The 24,499-nt window shown below is 39.8% G+C and overlaps 1 protein-coding gene across 1 annotated transcript in view; it reads left to right on the forward strand.

Annotated features, from left to right (window-relative positions):
• Positions 1-24,499, forward strand: part of odad2 (outer dynein arm docking complex subunit 2) — a 188,691-nt gene that overhangs the window by 74,007 nt on the left and 90,185 nt on the right. Inside the window, exons 12-15 of the mRNA XM_052015638.1 lie at positions 6,505-6,714; positions 9,254-9,490; positions 11,589-11,699; positions 16,611-16,765. Coding sequence (XP_051871598.1) covers positions 6,505-6,714; positions 9,254-9,490; positions 11,589-11,699; positions 16,611-16,765 — 713 coding nt within the window. The remainder of the gene's footprint in view (positions 1-6,504; positions 6,715-9,253; positions 9,491-11,588; positions 11,700-16,610; positions 16,766-24,499) is intronic.

A 24,499-nucleotide genomic window follows, 5' to 3' on the forward strand; every position in this document is an offset into this window, starting at 1 on the left:
CTATCTCTTAGCTCCACCCATAAGGATTCCACTTCTTCAGACCCAATGTCCTTTCTTTCTGTTGATTTTATATCATTAGTAACCATCAGGGCCACACCACCCCCTCTGCCTACCCACCTATCCTTCCTATACACTGTACCCCTGGACATTTAGTTCCCAATCACATGTCATGACTCAGTGATTGCCACAATGTCGTATTTATTAATCTGTAGTTGTGCCACTAGGTCATCCACTTTATTCCTAATGCTGCGTGCATTTAAATATAATACATTTAGGCTGGTATCTGCTACTGATTTTGCTGTACTTCTATTGTTCAGCAAATTATCCTGACTTTTCACCTGCCTGTCCTTCTTACCATCCTCTCTGCACACTATCTTGGACTTGTTTCTATAAATCTCCTCCTCTACCCTAACATCTTGTATCCTAACATCCTGGTTTCCATCCCCCTGCCAGATTAGTTTAAACCCTCCCCAACAGCTAAATTAAATACTCCCGCCAGGATATTGGACCCCTTGGAGTTTAGGTGTAACCCATCCTTAGTGAATAGGTCATGCCTCCCCCAAAAAAGGTCCCAATGATCCAGAAATGTGAAGCCTTGCCCCCTGCACTAGTCACTCAGCCACGCATTCATCTGCCAGATCTTTCTATTCTTTCTTCCATGTGGCACAGGTAGTAATCCTGAAATTACCACTTTAGAGGTCCTACTTCTCAACTTTCTTCTTAATTCCTTGTATTCCGCCTTCAGGACCTCTTCTCTTTTTCTACCTATGTCATTGGTACCTACATGTACCAAGATTTCTGGCTGATCACCCTCTCCCCTCAGAATATTCTGGACCCAGTCCGTGACATCCCGTACCCTGGCACCAGGGAGGCAACACACCATCCAGGGTTCATTGTTGGGTTCACAGAATCTGTTATCCGTTCCCCTCACTATAGAATCCCCAATAGCCACTACATTACTCCTTCCCCTCTGGACCACAGCACCAGGCATGGTGCCAAAGTCCCGGTTGCCGTGGTCTTCCTCTGTTGGGTCATCCTCTCCAACAGAATCTAAAATGAGATATCGATTTTCGAGGGGGACCACCACAGAGGTACTCTCTACATACTCTTTATAACTTCTGTCTATCTCTTGCTCACTCTCCCTAATCAGCTGAAGGTCATCGAGCTGCTGCTCCAGACTCTCAAGACGTTCCTTGAGGAGCCGCATCTTGATACACTTTGTGCAAATGTCATCATCGGGGAGGCTGGTAGTCTCCCATGGTCCCCACCTCTGGCACTCCAAACATAAGGCCAATTCCAGATGCATACTGCTATGGTACTGTCCAATACTATCTACTGAGATAAATAAACCAGTGACTTACACCCACTCTATAACTCTCACCTCTTACCTGGTCTCGCCTAAGCCCGTTGAGCCAAAGCCCAAACCACTCTGCTCCCTCTCACTCCACTGCCCACTCTGACGCTGCCTGCTGGATATGGAAGTCTTCTTTTTAAATGGCCCACGTGCTTCCGAGTGACGTCATGCGCCTGTGCAGTCACTCGCCGCTATCCCAAACGCTAAGGAGGAAAGAGAAGAAAAAAAACACTTGCTCTTCGTTAATTTCTGGCTCTCTCCACTCTATCACTGCCCAAACTGAAAGCTGAAGGTACTGCTCTAACTTTTAAATGGCCCGCGCGCTTCCGAGTGACGTCACGCGCCTGCGCAGTCACTCGCCGCTATCCCGAATGCTAAGGAGAAAAGGGAAGAAAAAAAACACTCGCTCTTTGTTAATTTCCTGCTCTCTCCGCTCTCTCACAGCCGATTTTAATGCACATGGAAAACACATCCGCAAGATTTTCATCCATATCCTTTGCAGCCAAAGCCTCACGGTGAATCATGCAGTGGGTTGCTGCTAGATGTGGAGCTACTTCTTTTACTCACGCGACTAGACCTGACTTCTGTCCCGTCATTGCGGCAGCACCATCCGTCCATACTCCAATACACTGTGTCCACGCCAATGCCCATTGTACAAAAAAAAGTGTCAAGCACACAAAAAAGTTCTTCACCGGTTGTACGCCCTGGGAGCGCCTTGCAAAACAAAAAGTCTTCCAAAGCCTCTCCTTCCCAGCAATATCGAACATAAACCAACAACTGCACAGCACTGGCAACATCAGTACTTTCATCGAGCTGAATAGCAAATCTAACTTGCTGAAGACATGCTATCAGCTGGCTCTGTATATCTTCCGCCATATCGCCAATTCTTCTGCTTACTGTGTTATCAGACAGTGGCATGGCTTTCAGTTTTTGACTGGATTCTTTTCCCAGTACAACTTTGCACATATCTACTGCTGCAGGCAGTATAAACTCTTCTCCAATTGTGTGAGGCTTTCTGGAACATGCTATTCGTAATGTTACTAAATATGATGCATGGAGCCTTCTCGTTTACAGTGGCGCAGGCTGTCATTTTGCCTTTCTGCTTGAGGTACAGCTCCTTTTGCCGCTCAAAATATTCCTTCGGCTTACTGGCAATATCTGGATGCACTGCTGTTAAATAGCGCTTCAATTTCGCTGGTTTCATTGCATCGTTGGACAGTGTTTGCAAATGCACAACAGAGAGAGGTTGGTCCGCATTTGTCCCCACTGCGATGAAGCCATATGAAATGTATTCTGGATCGTACTTGCGTTGTTTTCTCTTTCGGTCACCCTTATCCTCTTCGTCATCAGAATCTTCTGGTTTCTGGTCAGCTTTTCTCTTCAGAAATTTCTCCATACTCAGCAATACACGCTGGACAGTTTAATTACTATTACTGATAAACAAAATTATCAAAACTAATCTAAAATTTACACGCTTGCACACTTTTCGTTTAACAGTGACGTCACTGTGGCGTAAATGCACAGTAAGTAAGCAATATTATTATGGCACACCAACAACGTCACTCAGTCTCGCTAACACTACAGTGCACAACAGAATAGTAGTGAGTAGTGAACACTACTGACTACTCTGACTACACAATCGAGTATTAAGCGGCAGGTTACCAGAAGGGAACACCGTCTAAGTCTCTAAGATTGTTGCCTGTAACATATAGAATAGATATGGCCGATTTTCTGAATAGTGGAAAACTGGAGCAAGCAAGTAAGCTACGTCTTTTTAACAGGTCGGTTTTCCATTTTTTTCTTGGCTTGCTCACTGACCCCCTGGCAACCCACCGTGGACCCTCAGGGGTCCACGGACCACGGGTTGAAAACTTCTGATGTAGAGAACTGCTGTGATGTCACATATGTCATTTTGTCACACAAATTTCTACTACTGAGGCATATTGATGGGTGTTATTCTGACTGGAGTTCTGTGACCAGTGGTGTTCTGCAGGGATCAGTGCTGGGACCTCTGATTTGGGCAAAATTATAGCTGGGCTGATTAGTAAGTTTGCAGACGACACGCAGGTTGGTGGAGCTGTGGATAGTGAGGAAGTTTGTCAAAGGATACAGTAGGACAGAGAGATCTGGACTGAGAAATGGTAGATGGAGTTAATCCAGCCAAATGTAAGGTGTTGCACTTTGAGTGGTCAAATGTAAGAGGAAAGTATATCGTAAATGGCAGCATTGGAGCAGAGGAATCTTGGGGTGCAAGTCCATGGCTCCCTGAAAGTGGCAATACATGTAGATAGGGTGGTAAAGAAGGCGTAAGGCATATTTGCCTTTATTGATTGGGGCATTGAGTATTAAAGTTGACAAGTCTTGTTGCAGCTGTATAGAGCCTTGGTGAGGCCACATTTGGAGTAATTGTGTGCAGTTCTGGTGTCCGCATTACAGGAAGGATGTGGAGGGTTTGGAGAGGTCAGTATGGACATGGTGGGCCAAAGGGCCCTTTTCTATGCTGTACAACTCTGACTCTATGAGAAAGAAGGTGTATTATGAGGCTTAAGAGAGACAGATTTTGGATTTGTCTGCTAAAGTTGTGTGGCAACAGTATCTGACTGGATCCTTGAATAGAAATAAGTCCTTAGGGATAGCACATGGTAAAGTCATGGTAAACAAGAGACCAAAAACACCTGTCTCTGTTTTCTTTCATTAGATAGTACACCATTGACTTGCATGTTGCAGGATGGGATAGATAGAGCTGCCTTGGCAGCTAAAATTTGAGACAAGTAACTTGCCAAATGAATGGAAGCAATGGAAAGAGGAAGTTTCTCTCTCCGTTGAGTTAGCAATGTCTAATAAAGAGGAGGAAACAGATGCGATGATGCTGTTCTGCCTGTTTGCTTGTTGAAGCAGAGAGCCCTACTGAACAATCAGGCCTACCCGTGAGATGCTGTAATAGGTCCTCAAAGTCTTTAAAATTACTACAGCCTTCCACACAACGAGACAGTGGACAGATTGATATTTTTCAGGAGATATCAGGAAAATGGGAAGCCATTTGACTCACACTTGACAGAACTTTATTGACTGATCTGGGAGACTTGTTGATCTGGGGAAGGATTTTTTTAGCTGAACTTAAGATGCAAAATTGATGGAGTGTATATTGGGAGAACAGACTTAGTGTGGCAGCAAGGAGCCCTGATAACATTTAAGGCAAGGGGAAATTCAGGAGAAAGTCTAACATTCAGTGATGTTACCAACACTGAGATTCATGCACCCCTACCATCCCCATCAATGTTCTGGACATCATCATTTACCAGAAATGCAACTGAACCGGCAACAAAAATACCATGGCTACAAGGACAGTTAGGACTGGGTATCCTACAATGAGTAACATTACAAAAGCTTTTGCACCAGGTCAGGGGTGTGATGGAATACTCTGTACTTACCTGGATGAGTGCAGCTCCAATAATTCTCAAGATGCTCAACACCATCCAGGACGAATTTACCTACTTGATTGATTTGGAAATGTATTGCCAGTCCTACATCATCATTGGGTCAAAATCCAAGAACTCTTTTACTCAACGACTCAGTGGGAGCACCATCAGCAGAAGGGTTGCAGAAGTTCAAGAAGGCAGTTCATCACCTCACCTCAAGGGTAATTAGTGAGCAATAGTGGCCTTGTGAGTGATATATGAGAGACAGATCCTAGAGAATAGAATAAAATGAATAAAGAAAGGATGAACAGTGGGCCGAATTGTGCTGGATGTGGCCCATGGTTCTGAAGGGAGCCACCAATGTTCAGTTCATCCATGGACGAGCCATAAGAATGGGAAGAGATTAGTGACAAATATTAGGTGTAGCATTAAGATGGTAGATCCACCGCTGGATTCCTATGCCAGCCAGATCTGGCATAGGATTGGAGCTCTCATTCACTTTTCGGTGAATTTCTAAATGGAGGTTCAGAGGAAAAAGTTTTATTTATTTTTAATGTTTTTCACCATTTCTTAATCATTGTAATTTGTTTTTAATTAACTATATTTTTAAAATATTTTAACTATTTAATTATTTACAGCATTATTTTAATAGATTTTAAAAGCCTCTGAATATCAAAACAATAAGAGCATTCTGTGGGTAGTTCTCAGTGTACTCACCTGAACCCTTGATACCGTGATACCTCAGTGCACTCTTCCCTAGGGTGGAGAGTCAGCACTCCAGCCTTTTGATTCAGACCATTTGAATGCAGGGGAAGGGGTTAGGGAGGCGATGTACAGAATCTAGCTTAATTCAACCAATACATTCCAGACAGATGTTACGGACTCAGTGAAAGTCCCTTTAAGATAGAGAGTGTGTGTGTATGTGTGTGTGGGGCGTGCTTACGTCAATAGAAGATAAAGGACGTAATGACGTTGTTGAAGAAGTTAGAAGAAGAAGAAGGAGAGAGAGAGAGAAGAAGGGAGAGAGACACCAGCCTGCTAGTTTTCTCTATCGATGGATGAGAAACAATAACTGTGTCTGCCACTGAAATCCATGTATGGAAGTTGGAAGTAATCCGGTGGAGTTCACTTTGTTGCTGACCTGTAGAAGGAAACAGGTATTTGTGTGTGTGGACGACCATGATTCAGATGCTTTTCGGGGTGAGGAAGTCACTACCGAGTAAACACTGAAGTGTCGCTGCGGTTCCATTGTGGAACATTTGGATTTCGTATTTACTCTCTCTATGTTTCTCTACATCTACGTCTTATCTTCAGACAACGGTGGTTGTTGAAGAAGCCCTTGCTCATGTTTCACCTTATGGCTTGCGGAACTGAACTTTACGAACCATTCCGGAACTTGGAGTTTGGGACTTTGTCACACACACACACGAAGAGTTTAGTTTTGGGGTTAACGTTCAAGGTTTAACATTTTTGAATTCTAACATACTAACATTTTTACTTTTATTTTATGTATTATCATAAGTAGTGATTAATAAAATAGTTTTTAACACTGAAACATGCTCAGTGTGTTTCTTTTGTTGCTGGTTCGTGACACAGAGCACACTCACTATTGTACATGAAAGATGTTACCATTCAAGATAATGAAGAAAACATCACAAGCTAGTATATTTAACATTCTTAATGTATTGTTTGCTTCAGTTCTTGAAAATTAAAGCTAACATTTGTATATAGGTTGGCTCTTTGAAGATCCTGAAAGAAATTAGTAAAAATCCACAAATTCGGCGATGCTTGGCGGAACTTGGGGGTTTACAGATTATGGTGAAAATTTTGGACTCCCCCAATAAAGATCTCAAATGTTTGGCTGCTGAAACAATTGCTAATATAGCCAAGTTCAAAAAAGCAAGGCAGACTGTCAGAGTTCATGGTGGAATTCAGCGTCTGGTAAGTAATCATTTTATCATAAATTGATATACTTTACTCAAAACTACTTGGTTTGTATCAACAATCTTTATCATCGCTTCTGTTGGCAAAAGTTTTTATTGCAAAAAAAAACAAAAATAGACAAGAGAAATAGCTCAACTACTTTGCATACCACATTTACATATTAGGTCCCATGGTTCCTTGCATAGCAGGAAATAAAGGGGAAGTATTATAACTATGGAGCAGATTGCTCTATGTGAATGAGGGTTTGGAGAAGTAATGAAAGCATGTAAGAATGGCTGGATTTTGGGAGGATTTTTCAAAATGAGTAGGGAAGTGTAGAGGTAATAGAGATGGAGAGCTCTACATAGAGACTGCTAGACCTGCAATTTAGAAGAATGAGAGAGTTCCCATAGAAACCGATAAATTCCAACAGGAAAGACAGATTAATTGCAGGGAGGGTGTTCCTAATGGCTGTGGAGTCTAGAATCAGGTCACAGCCTCAGGAAATGGGGAATGCCGTTTAGATACAAGATCAAGAAATGTTTCTGCATCCAAAGGGTGATGAACCTGTGGAATTCTCTACCACAATGGAGACAAATCATTAAATATATTCAAAATGGGTGTAGATGTATATTTTTTTAATACTCACGAGCTCAAGGGATATGAGTTAAAAACAGGAACAAGGTACTGAAGTAGATGATCAGCCGTGATTCAGCTCAAAAGTTACATGGCCTAAACCGGCTCCTATTTTCTACATTTTCTGTAATCTTTGGCAAGCCCCATAGAAATGTCAGTGTACTTAAAGATCACCTATAATTCTTTTAAACTGTAGAAAGTATAGGCCCTGTCTGCTTAAACCTACCTTGTAGAGCGATCCCCCATTCTCCTACCAATCAGAGCATAAAAGGTAGTTTTCTGAATGGATATGCTGAGGAACCAAATATTCTTATGTAATATTGTGCATTGATAAAGAGCTTATTAATAATTAAGGGTCCATTTAGTAAGAAAGTGATTTAGTTCAATCCAAAACCATGGTCTTAAATGTAAATAAAGAAAACTACAAAGGTGTGAAGCAGGATTTGGCTACAGTAGGTAGGGAAACTACTTTGAAAAGTATGACAATTGAGAAGAAGAGGCTAATATTTGAAGAAATAATACTTTGAATATAACAAATATATATACTTTTAAAACACAAAAACCCTACAGGAAAAGTAGTCAATCCTTTTCTAACAAGTAAAGTTAAACATAATATTAGATCAAGGCTTAAAATGTTGCCAAAGAAAGCAATAAGCCTGATTTTGGGGAAATTGGTTTCAAAGCTGCTGTATTTGAATGTAATTCACTCTCTGATGTTCATTTTGGGTTCCAACAGAAGTACTCTGCTTCAGGCCTCGTCACATTTTTGATTCAGTCATGAGATAACAACTGAATGTGGGAGAAGAATTAGGAATGTATCTGGCTTTTATATTAAGTCAGTATTTAACGCTATTGCACCAAACAGCCTTTGATAAGCTGAAGTTAGTTAGAATCAAAGTGGAAAACCCTTGGGTGGCAGGGGTTTATGATTCAAAGAAAGTTGGAGTCAACTATAGAAGAACAATAATCACCACGTTGAGGGTAGTATTCAATAATCCAGCAATCTACAACCGGACTTGGGGTGATATCCAGACTTGGCAGATAACATTAATGCCAGATTCGCCTAAGGTTATGACCATCTTCCCTTGATTTCAGTTGTATCTTCAATGTTGTGCCTTTTACTGTAAGCGTCTTGTAGATTATCATTGACCAAAATGCTAGCCACAGTTGTAAGACTATACCAATCAGTGCACTCTTGCTAGCAATGTCCATGTCCTGATATCTTTTTTAAAAGTCTTGTGCTTCCAAGCCCATAGGAACATACTGTGAAGTTGGGGAAAGGAAAGTATCTCAGTTGCATTATTATAGGTTCCTCTTAGATCTGGGCTTTTTCATGAATCTTTGCCCCTGCTTTTCTTAATCCAATTCTTTTTATGATTTTTTTAAAATGTTCTATTTAACCTCTTCAATATTTGAACTTCCTTGATAAGGTATCTTTATTAGTCACATGTACATCGAAACACACAGTGAAATGCATCTTTTGCATGGAGTGTTCTGGGGGCAGCCCGCAAGTGTCGCCATGCTTCTGGTGCCAACATACCATGCCCACAATTTCCTAACCTGTATGTCTTTGGAATTTGTGAGGAAACCGGAGCACCCAGAGGAAACCCACACAGACACATAGGGAGAATGTACAAACTCCTTACAGACAGTGGCCGGAATTGAACCCGGGTCATTAGCACTGTAATAGCGTTATGGTAACCGCTACACTACCGTGCCTGCCCTACACTACTGTGGTGAACAATTACTCATAAAAACATTGGAAGATATATTAATGCCAGTTTTTATAAATGTGGTTAAATGTTAGTTGCCTCCTCAATTCTGAGGCTGTTAAGGTTGGACAATAAATGCCAACAATTCTACTGTTGCCCACATTCTGAAAGTAACAAAAAAAAATTAGAAGTTTTCTTTTATATTTCAGGTTGGTCTTTTGAACTGTGATCCAATCCTTTCATCGAATCTAACTGCAGAGCAAAAGAAAGATATTGAAGTGGCACGTTGTGGTGCTCTTGCACTTTGGAGCTGCAGTAAAAGTAAAAAAAATAAGGAAGCAATCCGTAGAGCCGGCGGTATTCCTCTGCTGGGTTGCCTGTTGAAGTCTCCTCATGAAAACATGCTTATTCCAGTTGTTGGTACACTACAAGAATGTGCTTCAGAGGTAATAATGTCAATGTGATATTATAATTCCTTTGAAAATGTGCATTTTTGACTTTTTAGTTCCATGTTTTGTGGCAATAGGTCTAAAGAAATAAATTAATTGTCCTCTTTGCAGAAAATTTGATGTAAAATTTAAACATTATATTATTGCTGCTTGTTAAATATGAAAAACAGTCAGGGCACTATATTTGTATTGTTGGAAGCCTTAACGGGGATAGTTTTGGTTCCAAGTTGTCTCTGGTGCTTGTTTGCATATCTGTGGTGCAAGTTACACAAGACTTAACATTAGTGAGGGCATTATCATGCATAGAGCTCATGCCCATCAAAGGAATGCAGATGACAGAATGGTTAGCACGCAACACAGATTTTATATTCATTGCTGTCAGTTTGGATCTGTGTCCCAGCTGATACCTTCTCTTAATGAAGCAAACTGAATATTCAGAAGCAGGGAGAAGTCCAAACTCACCAAACCCTATTTGGATGAGTGGTCAACCAGTTTCAGTCTTCCATTGCCCTATGCTACTGTTTGATGGTTTATAAAGTTCTGTAAATTTACCCGTCTCTACAGGGAGTGATTTGGCAGATGCTGAAGAAAATTGTCCTAATTTCAAAGCTTCTGTTGTGTGCTATAGTAGGCTCAATGCAGCAGACGGTCTGCAGAGCACAACAAACTTCTAGTAGAAGTAGGAGGAAGAGGATGGGCTACTGCTACTAAATGTACAGTTTGTGTCATTGAGACCCAGTATGTTAAGGGAATAACTAGATCAAGTAATCATGAGATAAGTCACCATGTCTGGTTGAAATGTCTCCCAGGTTGTTAGTTGCTGAGCTTTGACCATTATTTCCCAATCCAGAATTGTGAATGTTTTACAGATGCTTGACTCTAAGGCCATGTTATACTTCATTTGCAATATAGCTTTTACAACTTTTTGTCAATCAAGAGCAGTGGCAACTTGGATCATGTGGTCTGCTGTGGGATGAAATCAAGGATGCTCATGCCAAAGACACAGTCATGGTTGAGAAGTTCTTCAAAGTATTCCTTTCAACTGTGATGACTGCTTCTCAGTCCATGACAAGTTCCCTACCAACCCTGCTGCTTTCTGTAGTGAAGCCAAGAGTTGCCTAACAGGTGCTAACTATGGTGGACCTCAAGAAGTCCAGATGCCATGGACATTTGACTGGAGCTACTTTAGTGGGGGTTCTTGAGACCTTCAGCAATGATTTTCATGCAGCAGTCTTTCTGTTGCCACTGTTGTTTTTGGGGCCAGGATGATGAAGACACAGAGCAGTGTCATTGTAAAACTCCGAACTGATGCTAAGTATGACAGTGAAATCTTTTTTTAACCAATGTTAATCTTTCACAGTGAAGTACAAATAAAATTAAGGGGTTTTCTGTATTCTGGAAGTTCTGCAGTTAGTTATGCAGACATCATTAGTTTTGAGAATGCTCAACAGTAAAGCACATCCACAGACCACATAAAATTTAATTGTGTACAATATGACAGTAAAGCAAAGTAATACTATTGGCACGATGGTGCACAGCATTATACAAGATATTTAGTGTCACTCTACAGCATGGACGAGTTGGGATGGATGTTGTATACTGCAATTCTCTGTATTCCACTTGTTTCCACTATGACTCTAGCTTTCAGTTGCCTGTTGGTTAAGACATGATTCTGCAGGTTTTGAATTCATTTTCAATTAATCTTCTTAACCTACTTGATCCCTCTTCATCCAGTCCTAATTGAATGCATTCCCTACATCTTGGTGTCAAATCAATACTACACAATTCTGTCTATGCAACTGAAATCATTGTTGCATCAGTTCCTAAGTAATGAGCTTTAACACATTTAGTTGACCTTATTTCAATTTTTCACTGACTTTTGTACTGCGTAAAAGAAAAGACAGTTCACAAAAAGAATTATTTAATCTCTTGCCACTTTTTCCAGACATTCCACTGTCCTTATGAACATCATTTTTTCATAAAATTTCACAAACAAGCAATATTCACTTCTACATCCTTTAAATTCCAAACATAAAAGTAGCATTTAACATTCTATTCAATTAACTGAGTGAAATCATCTTTCTCTATTTTTCAGCCAAGTTATAGTTTGGCCATTCGAACAGAAAATATGATTAAGGATCTGGTGCGAAATCTTAGCAGTGAAAGTGAGGAGCTTCAAATGCATTGTGCCCGTGCCATTTTCAAGGTACAAATATAAGAATAATTTTTTAGCTTTTCAAATCTTTGGGTATATTTTCTTCATAATATTTCTAAAGTGTTAATATGAAATGAGTTTTCAAAGCATCATGAAGGTGCTTTCATTTAATTTAGTTTATTCATTTAGTTTACAATGCTTTTAATGTTGATGATATGTGATGACAAATTATGATAATTTATAGAAGTTTTAGGTTACTTTATGGCAAAATATCTATGAATGACACCAAAAAGAAACAAATAACTCCCCAAATTATGTGGGCTGAGATCCCAGAGGTTGCACCAGGATTGTGCCTATTGTGCACTCTGGTGTTGACTCTCTAGAGAAGCTGGGTGGATGGGAAACTATCTCATCAGATTGGTAAGCTGATCTTGTGCATTCCCCAAACTCATTCTGTTGAAAATTTTGGTATCTAACATCATCCAGAGGGGTCTTCCTAAGGAAATTGTTTGTAAAGAAATGTTGATATAAACACTGTCTAAGTAAAAGCATTTTCTTCAAAAAGCCAAATTTATTTGAAGCCTAGACATGAAGAACGGTGGAGCAGGGGAAGGGGGGTGGGTTGGCATTTATATCACTTTGAAACTCTTATTTTATTGCATTACAGCTTCAGATATATGTTATCCCTATTAGGGTTAAAAACCCAATAACTTCAAAGTAGATCGATCTGCCCGACACACTGGTGCTTTTACTTATCATATTTGAGCTTGTTTATAAAAGATAGAGGCTCTGCTTCCAAACTACTCTACTGCAAGGTGCTGTGAAAAGAGAACAGTGCCGTAAGAGCACCAGCATTATACTCCAATTGTGTCCCACTACAACACTAGAATTGTGACTGGTCCAGATGAAGGGTCTCAGCCTGAAACATCGACTGTCCATTTCCCTCCATTGATGCTGCCTGGCCTGCTGAGCTCCCCTAGTTTTCGTGTGTTGCTCCAGATTCTAGTATCTGCAGTTAGAATTGTACTGTTGGGAAACAGCAGCAATGATGAACTGCTAGCTTCAAAACTGTAGGAATGACAGTTGGCACAGGGTGAGAGTGGCCAGGGAACATCAGTGCAATGAGTTGTGTAGACTGCCGATGCTCTTTTTTTTAAAATTTAAGCTATCCTCCCCATTAGATGTTCCAGCATTGCGATAGTGCTTAACTTGTTCCACTCCCTTTTGCATTCAGTGCGTACATTTGGACACGTTAATATCTACTTCATTGCCTTTTAGATTTGAAGGCCTTTTTGCCTGATTTACCAGGGAAAGGTAACAAGTTATTGGCCAGGATCATAATATTTATATCATCCCATGTTTCTACCAGCAGTCCTTTTTAAAAACTGTTTTATGCTCATTAAAACTAGTGATTGATGAGGATTAGGAACTTTTGAAAATGCCATTGCAGGATACAGAAGAATCAAGTGGAATACAGAGAATTGCAGTAAAGCTTAATTAAATTATTTCCATTTTGAGTATTCAGGAAATGATCTGACATTTTTCTGTTTAATAGTTGTAAAATAAGCAGATTTGTGTAATTTAGCACACAAAGAAACTTGATGCAAGCACATTACTAATGTTTTATGCACACAATAGATCAAGTCAAGTTGAGTTTATTGTCAGAGACACAAGTACAATGTCTAAAACTTTTCTATATTCCATGCAACATTCTTAAAGGTTACAAATTGACTTTTCTGTTGCAGTGGCATCTGTGCTTTTTTCATAAATGTATTACAGGTTTACCTTAATTTACAAAAAGGTTGCATTCTTAGAAAATGTCTTATTAAGTGAAAATTCATACATTGTGAATGGTTTTCAATTACCTTGGAGATACAAGAGACTGCAGATGCTGAAATATTCTGCCTGGGTTGTCCAGCATGGAGGCCCAATGCAAACTAGAGGAACAACAACTTGTATTCCGACTGGTTAGTGTACAACCCAATGGCATGAACATTGAGTTTTCCAATTTTAGATAACCCTCCTCTCTGGTGTTTTTTTTCTTCCTTTCCCCTCTTCCCCCCACTCTCTCTCTTCCCCAATCTTCCTCTGGTCCTGCTATTTTTGTCCCCTTTCTCACCCATTGCCAGTCCCCCATCACCCATCTTCGCCCCCTCCCCCTGCGTTTCATCCACCCACCACACACAGTTCAGCCATAGGCTCACCCCAACCTGCCCCCAACTCCCTATCTGGTTCTGGTTTCTTCTGCTATTCATTTTTCCCCTAACGGTTCCCATTGTCACCTCCTTTACTTATCAGATTCCAGCACTGGTGGCCCTTTGTGTTCCTGCTTATCTCCCTCCAGCAGCTGTCTCCAACCTTCACACTCCCGCCCTCCCTCCTTGCTCCATTTCCCTCTCATTTTTTGCTCTCTCTCTGTCTGCCTCCATGTATCATTCACCTGCCACTGTCTCCCAACTGCCCTACCTGGCGCAACCTGCATAATATCTTTCACCTCTCCTCAGCCCAACATCCACCTTGGACTCCTGTCTCACCACTCCCCCTCTTCTTTATACTGGCCATCTCCCCACTCCACTTTCAGTCCCGATGCAGGGTTTCAATCTGAAATGTTCGCAATTCTTTTTCTCCCACAGATGTTACTCAACCCACTGAGTTCCTCCAGCAGATTGATTGTTCCTTTTCAACTATCTTCATTTCAAAAGCACTGGTTGTGTTCTAGAGTTCAGGAATTTAATTCAAAGAAACCTAAATACTTAAAATAAAATACATCAACATGAGTTTCCAGAATAATTAAATCTCGTTTATATTAAGAATTAAATCTTAATCTAAATTAAAACATTGCATAGTGTACACTTACAGGGTTCTTACCAAACAAGATCCTGATATGTCTTGACTGAGTGGGATTTGAAGAGAGAGAATCTGGAACTAGGGATCACTGTGTCAAAATAAGGACAGAGATGAGATGAAGCATTTTCTCTCATAGAATCGTGAGTCTTTAGAACTCTCTTCCTCAAAAGGTTGTGGAAGCAGAATCTTCTTTGAGGCAGATTCTTGATAAGCAAAGCAGTGAAATAATACTGTGAGTAGGTAGGAATGTATAGTTGAGGTTGCACACAAATCAGCCTGGATCTTATCAGTGCTGGAAGTGAGGGTCTAGTCCTGCTCTCACTTCATACTTTTGTAAGTGGTAGTTGTAGCGCTGCACGTCGCAGTGGCGGCAGTGGAGATGAGGTGCAGAATTGTTACTGGTGTTCAGATGATGGTGATCTGAGCTTGCAAGATCCCTCAACATCAAGGCTTACAGGAGGTGTTGATGAAAATCTGCACAGCAATTTTTCATTTTATAAAGCTCCTTATAGCAAAGCATGACATTTTCTATCAGGTAGTCACATCTGGATCATCATCTTTGAAAATGGCAATCACTTTCTCCAAGCAGATGAGCACCCATGAAGTCTTTTCATTATGAGCTGTTGCTTGGACAATAACAGACCCTTGTTTGTTAACTCTTTGCCATGAAATTCCACTTACTTTTCCATGCCATCCTTGTCAACTTCCTCAAACCCATCGTCATTTGCCAACTTGACAATATCTTCTCGAATATTTTTCACGTTTGTAAGCCCATGGGAGTTATGCACACATAGTGGCCATAATTTCCACTATATACTGTTTATTTTTGCATTGATTCTCATCCTGAGAAGCACCGACGTAGCCTATGGCTACATTGATATTGTACCTTCTCCTAATTTCCTGAATGGTGGGTATCTTATTGCCACTCAATTCTGAAATGACATGCCCATTACATGGTGCAGGTGGTAAGCCATAACCATAGCATTAGCTCCCTAGTCCATGCGTTGCAAAAATGAAGTAGTGTTGGGAGCAGCATATACCACCCAGACATCATCTTCCACATCCTCAACGTTAACCAGATGTCCAAGGATGTTGTCAACAATGAGCAATGCTTGTTGTCCAGGTAATTCCTCATACAATATAGGTTGATAAAGGGGGATAGAAATGACAAGATATAATCTTAGAAGACTAGCAAAATCATCAAGACTATTATATTACATTATCACACCACAATTTGGCCCATATTCCTCTAAACCTTCAATGTACTTGTCCAAGTGTCTTTTAAATGGCTGATGAACAACAAACCTTGTAGTGGTTAGCGTAACACTATTACAGCGCCAGCGACCCCGGTTCAATTCCAGCTACTGTCTGTAAGGAGTTTGTACGTTCTCCCCATGTCTGCGTTGGGTTCCTCCGGGTGCTCCGGTTTCCTCCCACATTCCAAAGACATATAGGTTAGGAAGTTGTGGGCATGCTATGTTGGCGCTGGAAGCGCGGCGACACTTGTGGGCTGCCCCCCATACACTCTACGCAAAAGATGCATTTCACTGTGTGTTTCGACGTACATGTGACTAATAAAGATACCTTCTATCTTCTATCTTCTTTTTCATTTCTATTATATCAGACTTTGTATTAATGTCCATAGATTGATGTGATTTCTTAGAGAAGATACAATCCTCTGAACTACTGGGGTGTTTTGAAGCTATCTTGAAAAATGTAGAGAATAAATTTTGGTGAATCCAGATAATGAATCAGGATTCATCAAAATTTATTCTCTGCATCCTTCAAAATCTCAAGAAAGACAAAATGGCAGGGGAGGAAGTACAAAATGCATTATGGCTGGAGACTGGTGCACTTCCCATTATAGTGAGAAGAACTTTGTAAATTGAGGGAATACATCTAAAGAGTCAATTATGTTACAGGAAAAATTCATCAGTCAAATCTTCATAAATTGAGAAATAGCTGCATTTCATTACTTAGCAAGGTAAATACTAGTATCAAACAAATTTTGAAAAGATAACATTCATAAACAGTTTATGAAGCATTGAATGTGTTTTAGGTATGAATTTATTTTATTTCTTATTCTATGCATAATTTTCTGCTTTCCATTCCTAGTGTGGAGAGGATGAGGAAACACGTAATCTTGTTCGAGCTCATAATGGACTAGCACCACTGGTCAAACTCTTTAGCAAGTCTGACAATAAAGAGTTGTTAGCAGCTGCCACAGGAGCTGTCTGGAAATGTGCCATAAGCATGGAGAATGTAGACAGGTATCAAACAATAATGACTAAAAAGCTTTGATCCCAGAATGACTTTATTTCCATTGAATAAATCTGATCTGACTGTTGCAGCTGCTTTACAGGTTATTCATTTCAAATAACATTGAAAAATAAGAGAGAGGTTGTATTAACCATTGCATTAAAAAGGTATTCAATTTGTGATTATTTTTTTCTTATTTGTCTGTAATTTACAAACACAAGTATTAGGCTAGATCTCACCAGCCTGATCCACCTGACTGGAATTGCCACCTGGGATTTCTTACCCCATTTCCACAAATAACCTTATTTGAGGTCAAGGATAATGTTAAATTGAAAACTAGAGCATTCAAAGTGGTAAGGGCTGGTGGTATGCCAGAAGATTGGGACGTTTTTAGGATCCAGCTGAAGACTAAGGAGCTTATAAAAAGGGAGAAAATTGATTTTGAAAGAAAACATGTGTGATATCCAAACAAACAGATATATAAATAGGAAGAAAGTGGGTGGGTGGGTGGGTGGGTAGTTAAGTAGGTATGGGGTCTCTAGAGGATGAGAGAGTGAATTAATAACAGGAAACAAAGAAATGGCAGATGTGTTAAATCAATTTTTTGCCTCACATCTCCATGGAGGACACTACAACTATCCCTAAGATAACAGATGGGCTAATTTTAAAGAAGAAGGATAAACCTTTAAAAATCCTAGTCACAAGGAATAAAGTATTCAAGAAACTCATCGGGCTATAGATGGGCAAATTGCAGGGAGTGATGGCCTGCACCCCAGGGTTTTAAAGAAAGTGGCAGCAAAGATAGTAGACCTTTTGGTTGAAAATTTTCAAAATTCACTAAATTCCAGGAGGGTACCAGAAGATTGGCAAACAACTCCCTTGTTCAAAAAGAGAGGAAGAAAGAAGGCAGGGAAATATAGGGCAGTTAGTTTAATAGAACATAGAACGTAGAACAATTACAGCACAATTCAGGCCCTTCGGCCAGATGCTAGTGTCAATAATAAAAGAGGAAATAATCATTTAGGAAAGCTGAATACAATCAAACTTAGTCAATGTGGTTTTATGAAAGGTAAATCATGTTTGACAAATTTGCATGAATTCTTTGAGGATGTGACGGGGAGTGTCAATAGAGGATATCCTGTTGGTGTAGTGTATTTAGATTTCTAAAAGGCATTTGACAAGGTGCTGCATAAGAGGATTGTCATTAAAACTGAAAAATGGTGGGTAACATTTGTGCCACAAAAGAACCAGGCAATGAGCATTTCCAATAAGAAAATATATGATTACTTACCTTTGATATTCAATGCCAAGACCCTAGTGATCAATGTCATATTGTCACCATTCAGCTGAATCTCAATTGAACCTGTCACATGGACCCTGTGGCTGCAAGAGCAGACCAGAAGCTGGGTATCCTGCAGCACATGACTCACTTCTTAACACCCCTATGCCTTTCCACTATCTACATGGCACAAATCAGGAGTGTAATGGAACATTCTCTGCTTGCTTGGATGAATTCAGCGCCAAGAAGCTCATCACCATTCAGCACAAAGCAGTCCATTTAGTTGGTACCCATTTGGTCCCACCCTCAGCATTGATTCCATTCACCACCAGCATACAGTGCTACAGTGTGTACCATCTACAGAATGCACTGCATTTACTTGTCTAGGCTTCTCTGACAACATCTCCTAAACCTGTAGCTTCTCCTACTAAGGACAGGGGTGGCAGGTCCATAGGAACTCTCATCACTGGTCAGTACTGTTTCAAGTCACACATCAACCACACCTGGAAATGTATTGTCAGTCCTTCTTGTTATTTGAGTTTAAATCCTGAACTCTCTCCTCAACAGCATTTTAGGAGTACTTTCACTAGGACGATTGCAGCAGTTCAAGAATGACCTTCTCACCAACTTCTTTAGGGAAATTAGGGACAGGCAGGAAATGCTGGCCTTACCAGCATAACCAACATACCAAAAAAGGAACAAATGAAAAATTAGATCCTAATACAAAAATGACTATCTAAGAGATTCTTTGTATTGTGTTAAAGTGTAATATTTTAACTTTCTATGACTGATTTGATAAGGGTATTTGTGTTTGCCACAGTGGTGCAGTTAAATTATATTGTAAAATATTCATTTCTGATAATCTATAAAATCTGTATTTTAGGAAGACAAAGGCCGTTGTATGTAAATGACCAGATTTGGCAACAATGTGTATCCACATCAGGGTACAGTTTCTCTGCAAGAAATGTGAGAAACTCTCAGGATGATGGAGAATGTGGTAGCTTATGAATAGTCCAGACCCCATTCCACTTTCATGAACCTCCCTGTCTTGGCCCAGATTCAAATTTTTCAAGATTAGCTTTTTGAAGCTGTTGGAGAATTATTAGCTTTCCAGCATGAAATGGGGGAAGGGGTGAGAGAGCAGTCCTTGCAAATGTTGCTTGATTACTATGACATGCATGTGTTAGAATAGCATCTGTCTGACTTCTCATGAGAGAATTCAGGACCAAAGCCCTAGCAGCCATGTAGCTAGAAACCACACATCCTTATACAGCAGTAATGGCTAGACTACTTGATAGCCAAACCATTCTATTAATGTGAGAATAGTTTGAATGCTGCCTTAGTTAGTCTATTTGTAAAATACAAAATCAATATTCAAAGTAGTTTCACTTCCTTCTACACTCATCTGCTCTGGTAATTCCTTGTTTTCAAATTACTGTAACAAGTTTTAACATAAGCGAGAGTGGATCAGGAGATTCCCACTGCACCAGCAGATTTTTGTAATTTCTCAGCCTTTGTAAAGATATTCCTTTGCATCTGCATTTCTTATTCTCTCATCTGAGATCATTGCCAACATTTCTAATTCTTTGTTTACAAATGCATAAATGATTATTTAAATTGATGTGAGATGAGGATAACACAGTCTGCATGATTAGTACACTATACAACAGCCCAAACATTACGTTCTTGTGTCACTAGGGCACGGAGGCCACAGATGCACTGCATCAACTTGGCAGGGTTTCTACAACAACCCCGAGGAGATTAAGGTCAGTAAGTTAATGGAAACATGGCCACCTACACATTCACCTCCAAGTCCCACACCATGCTGACTTGAAAATACTTTGCAATTCTTAAGAATCTTGGAACTCCCTGCACAACAACTCTGTGTTGATAGGAGGAGGGGTAACTTCATTGTCACTGTAGCAGCTTAAGATGGTGGTCCTGCACAACCTTCTGAAGGGCATTTGAGAGTAATCATTAAATGCTGGCCTTACCAGCAATGCCCATTGCCCATAGTAATAAATAGAAAATCAGAGAGAAAAAAACTGCACTCTGCCATTGTTCCCATCTAACGTTCTCTCTATTGCTTGTCCTGTCAGTTAATGCTTGATCACAATTCATGAATGAAAAACCAAATGAAATCAGGTTCCAATCACATTGTACCAGCAGATTTTTTATAATCTTATAATCACAAAAACAATGTCAATTCTCTTAATGCCTATCTATAGGTTGCCCTTTGGCAGCAATCTTAGTTAACCCACCAATAGACAAAAAGAACATCTGTGGAATAGCAACAGTGACATCATGAATCATGTTGTCCTGAGAAAGGAAAGTCAATACAGGTTCTACAAAGCCACTGTCACTCTTTGGGGTAGTGCCTGAACAATTCTAGTAATCTACCTGAGTCCCATTTCACCCCAAAACCCATTTGAATGCCTGTACCCAGAGCCATGCCTGTGCAGCTCATTAACCTTCATCTATAGGCTGCCCCAGTGAAATCCTTGACTGAGTCTCTGGAATACTTTTTTTTGGTGAACTAGTTCCTAGCGTAAACTGAGCTGCAGGTTTGAGGAACCACACTTCACCTTTCATCTGGGCATGTTGTAAACATGCTCCAAAACCATTTAGAAAGACTGCCACATGGTGGTTGCAGCACCACTCCTTTAACATAATTTCATTCAGCACCAGCTACTTTCAGCTGATGGTAAAGGCTCATGAATTTGGGCCCTATGAATGTGTACCAAGGCCAAACACAGTACAGACTGTGTTAACTGGTTGCTAATATCATGCTATTGAGGTCATAGCATGCATTTTATGTCCTGTGCTGAGTTAAATCATATATCATCATCAGAGGGATATGGGCCAAATAAAGGTAAATGGGATGTGCTTAGATGGGAACCTTAGTCAGCATGTACCAGATGGGCCAAAGGGCCTGTTTTCTTGCTGTATGACTCTATGATTCTATGATATGCATATTTTAATGAAGTTTAGCACATCATGATTCCTTAAATATTATAGTGCCATATCATCATCATCCAATATTCGTTCTTCAGTAACATTACCATTAAATTTCCATTTAACCTTTGTGAACTGACAATCAAACAGTGTTCTAAATCACATTAACCTCTGTTTCTTGCACTACAGATGCTATATGACCTGCTAAGTATCTCCCGCTTTTTCCTTTTTTTTATTTTCATATTTGCAGCATCTGCAACATTTTGTTTTATGATTAATACTTTGTCTGGGAGAGTTCATTTGGCTTCTGCAAATCTGGGTGTAACTTTACACAATCCGTTTACCCTTCTGTTTATTGTCCATTAGCAGCATATCATGCAAATTTGACTTTCACAGTTTCTTCCCAATCAGTTTCAAAGTAGCCTTTAGGAGAGAGAAACTTCCATGAAATAGTCCAACTAATTTTTCAACAAAAATGTAAACATTTTTGACCACCAATATTTCATATATTTGAAACCAAAACATACTTTTTAGATGTTAGTATTTTGCAAGATTGTAAAAAAAAACATACTTCATTTCAATTTTAAATATACCTGAAGTGGAATTTATTTATCTTAATGGGTAATAAATTTAGATAATGTTTATTAGACTGGCAAAATGACTTAGGAGTTATTGTATCTGCAAATGATTTTGATAGTTGTGCCTTTATAGAATTAAAATTTCCTGCTAAATACCAGATGAATACTTCTGATTAAGGTATGATTAAGCAATATTAATCCAATATTTTCTACCTCAACATCATAATACTAGCACCAAGAAATGCATGCATTATTATTGGCAGCTATCATTCATTTCTATCATTCATCATATCTTAATCTTTTACAGAACATCATTGAATGTTCCTTGTTAGCAAAAGGAAACCGAGTTAATGTGCAGTCATAGTTACATTATAGCCAGTCCTCTGAAAGATTTACCCTTAATATGCCCATAGATAGGAGGAGGTCCGAAAATTCTCCATAGTTGAACATTATTTGCAAGCTTACCTAACATTATCAGTTTTCTTGTTAATTCTGCAATCTGATGATGTAATTAGCTTGCCCATACAAGACAGAGGGTAGTGGTTAAAGGGTGTTATTCTGGCTGGAGTTCCATGACCAGTAGGGTTCTGCAAAGATTGATGCTGGGGCCTCTGTTGTTTGTGATATATATAAGTGACTTGGATGAAAATGTAGGTGGGTGCATTAGTAAGTCTGCAGATTACACAAAGATTGGTGGAGTTGTGGACAGTGCAGAGGGCTGTCAAAGGATACAGCAGAATATAGATCAATTACAGATATGGATGGAGAAATGTCCGATGGAATTTAATTTGAACAAATATGAGGTGTTGCAATTTGGGAGGTCAAATGTAAGGGGAAAGTACACAGTTAATGGCAGGACTCTTAACATCACTGAAGTACAGAGGGATCTTGAAGTCCATGTCCATAGTTCCCTGAAAGAAGTCACGCAGGTAGATGGGTGGTAAAGGGTGGTAAAGAAGACATATGGCATGTTTGCCTTCATTGGTCAGAGGATTGAGTATAAGAGTAAGGAAGTCATGTTGCAGCTAAAAAAAGCTTTGGTTAGGCTGCACTTGGAGTATTGTGCACAATTCTGGTCGCCCCATTACAAGAAAGGATGTGAGGCTTTGGCAAGGGTGTAGAAGAGGTTTAGAGGGTATGAGCTATAAGGACAGGTGGTACAAGCTTGGATTGTTTCCTCTGGATTGTCGGAGGCTGAGAGGATACCTGGTAGAAGTTTATAAAATTATGAGAAGCATAGATAGGGTAGACAGTCAGAATCTTTTTCCCAGGGTAGAAATGTCAACTACCAGAGGACATGCCTTTAAGGTGAGAGTGGGAAAGTTTAAACAAGATGTGCAGGATAAGTTGTTTACGCAGAGAGTGGTAGGTGCCTGGAATGGGCTGCCAGGGGTAGTGGTGGAAGCAGACATGATAGTGGTGTTTAAGAGGCTGTTAGATAGACACATAAATATGCTGGGAATGGAAGGATATGAATTACATACAGGCAAAAGAGATTTAGTTTAATTTGGCATCAAGTTTGGCACAGGCATTGTGGGCCAAAGGGCCTGTTCCTGTGCTGTACTGTTCTATGTTCTACGTAGTTCCTATACGCACTTCATATACTTGCTAAAGAGACATTTCTGCACCAGATTCCCATAGAATGGTATCCTTTAGAATGTTGCTTGGGAAGTTGTGAAATTGTTGTGAGTTCCATCTATCATTGGGCGCTCTCAGGATGACCATGTTTTAACAGCACTAGTTCCTAAGCAGGTCCCAACCTGTGGAACCCATTCAGGTCAGTTCCCATACATGTCTTGTACCTCCTCTTCTTCAGGCATCCTCCCCCTCCTTCCAACCAGTCCATACCAATTTCCTAATTACTCCCTGGAAGAGAGAGTTAAAATCACCCATCAACATCTAAATGATTAAACAAAAACTGCTACAAAACAGGGAAGTGAAATGAAATTATATCACTTTAGGCGTACAGGATTGAGTTAGCTGTCTCAGGCTATGAAAGCCAACAGAAATATCAAAACAGCATTTATCTTTTTTCAACTATGCTAAATTGGCAAATAATCTCTCCAAATTAACCATCTAGATACAATCAGTATAGTATGAATAAAGATATCTTAATAGACATGAATTTACTTGCAGCAGTTGTTAAGACAAAAGTGGGAATAGTAATTGAAATAATAGCCCAGTGTGAAGTTATTTAAAAAAAACAAGTAAAATAAAGAACTATGTCTGAGAAATTCAATCTCATAGAGTTGGAGAAAACAGCTCTGTGTAATTGAAAGTAAATTTAACCCAGAACAAAAGTGTGACCAATTCTGAGTCTGTTGCATGACATTTCGTCGTGTTTTTTCATTAGTTACAGTGATAGTTTTAAGTACAAAACTTGCATCCAATAATGTCAATGTTAATACAATGGGAGTTTCCATTGTTATAGTGTAATTTTCAGCAGTGGTCCAAAAGATAACAGTTGTTGGTTACTTGAGGACAATCAGCTTTCACTGATAGGATGTTTCAACCAGAATCCTGCTATTTAACAAACATACACTTGCAAACTGCCTTATTTGTCACTCTGCTCCACAGCAGTCTAGAAGCTGATTGCTTTCTCTGAAGGCTGTTCACACTTAACATTAAGCCTTCCTTAAATCTCCTACAACATCTCTGTACTGAAAAGTTACTACAAAGAGGTCTTCACTTATACCTACCACTCCAGTTGTTAAAAGACAATGAAATGAATCATAGCAATCGGAAGGATCATAACAAGGATCACATGGGAGGAGACAAAGAGTTCATCATTGCAGACATTATCCTTCAAAGATTTGCAGGCATTTTTCTACACTTCTCTGAGGAGCAGTGCTGGCACAGGCAATGCTTCAACAAGACAGTCTCACCACAACCTTGAATGTAGGCTCACACATATGCCTAGATGGGATAGTGAC

This window comes from Pristis pectinata, chromosome 5 (genome assembly GCF_009764475.1).
Source record: "Pristis pectinata isolate sPriPec2 chromosome 5, sPriPec2.1.pri, whole genome shotgun sequence".
Taxonomy (NCBI): domain Eukaryota; kingdom Metazoa; phylum Chordata; class Chondrichthyes; order Rhinopristiformes; family Pristidae; genus Pristis; species Pristis pectinata.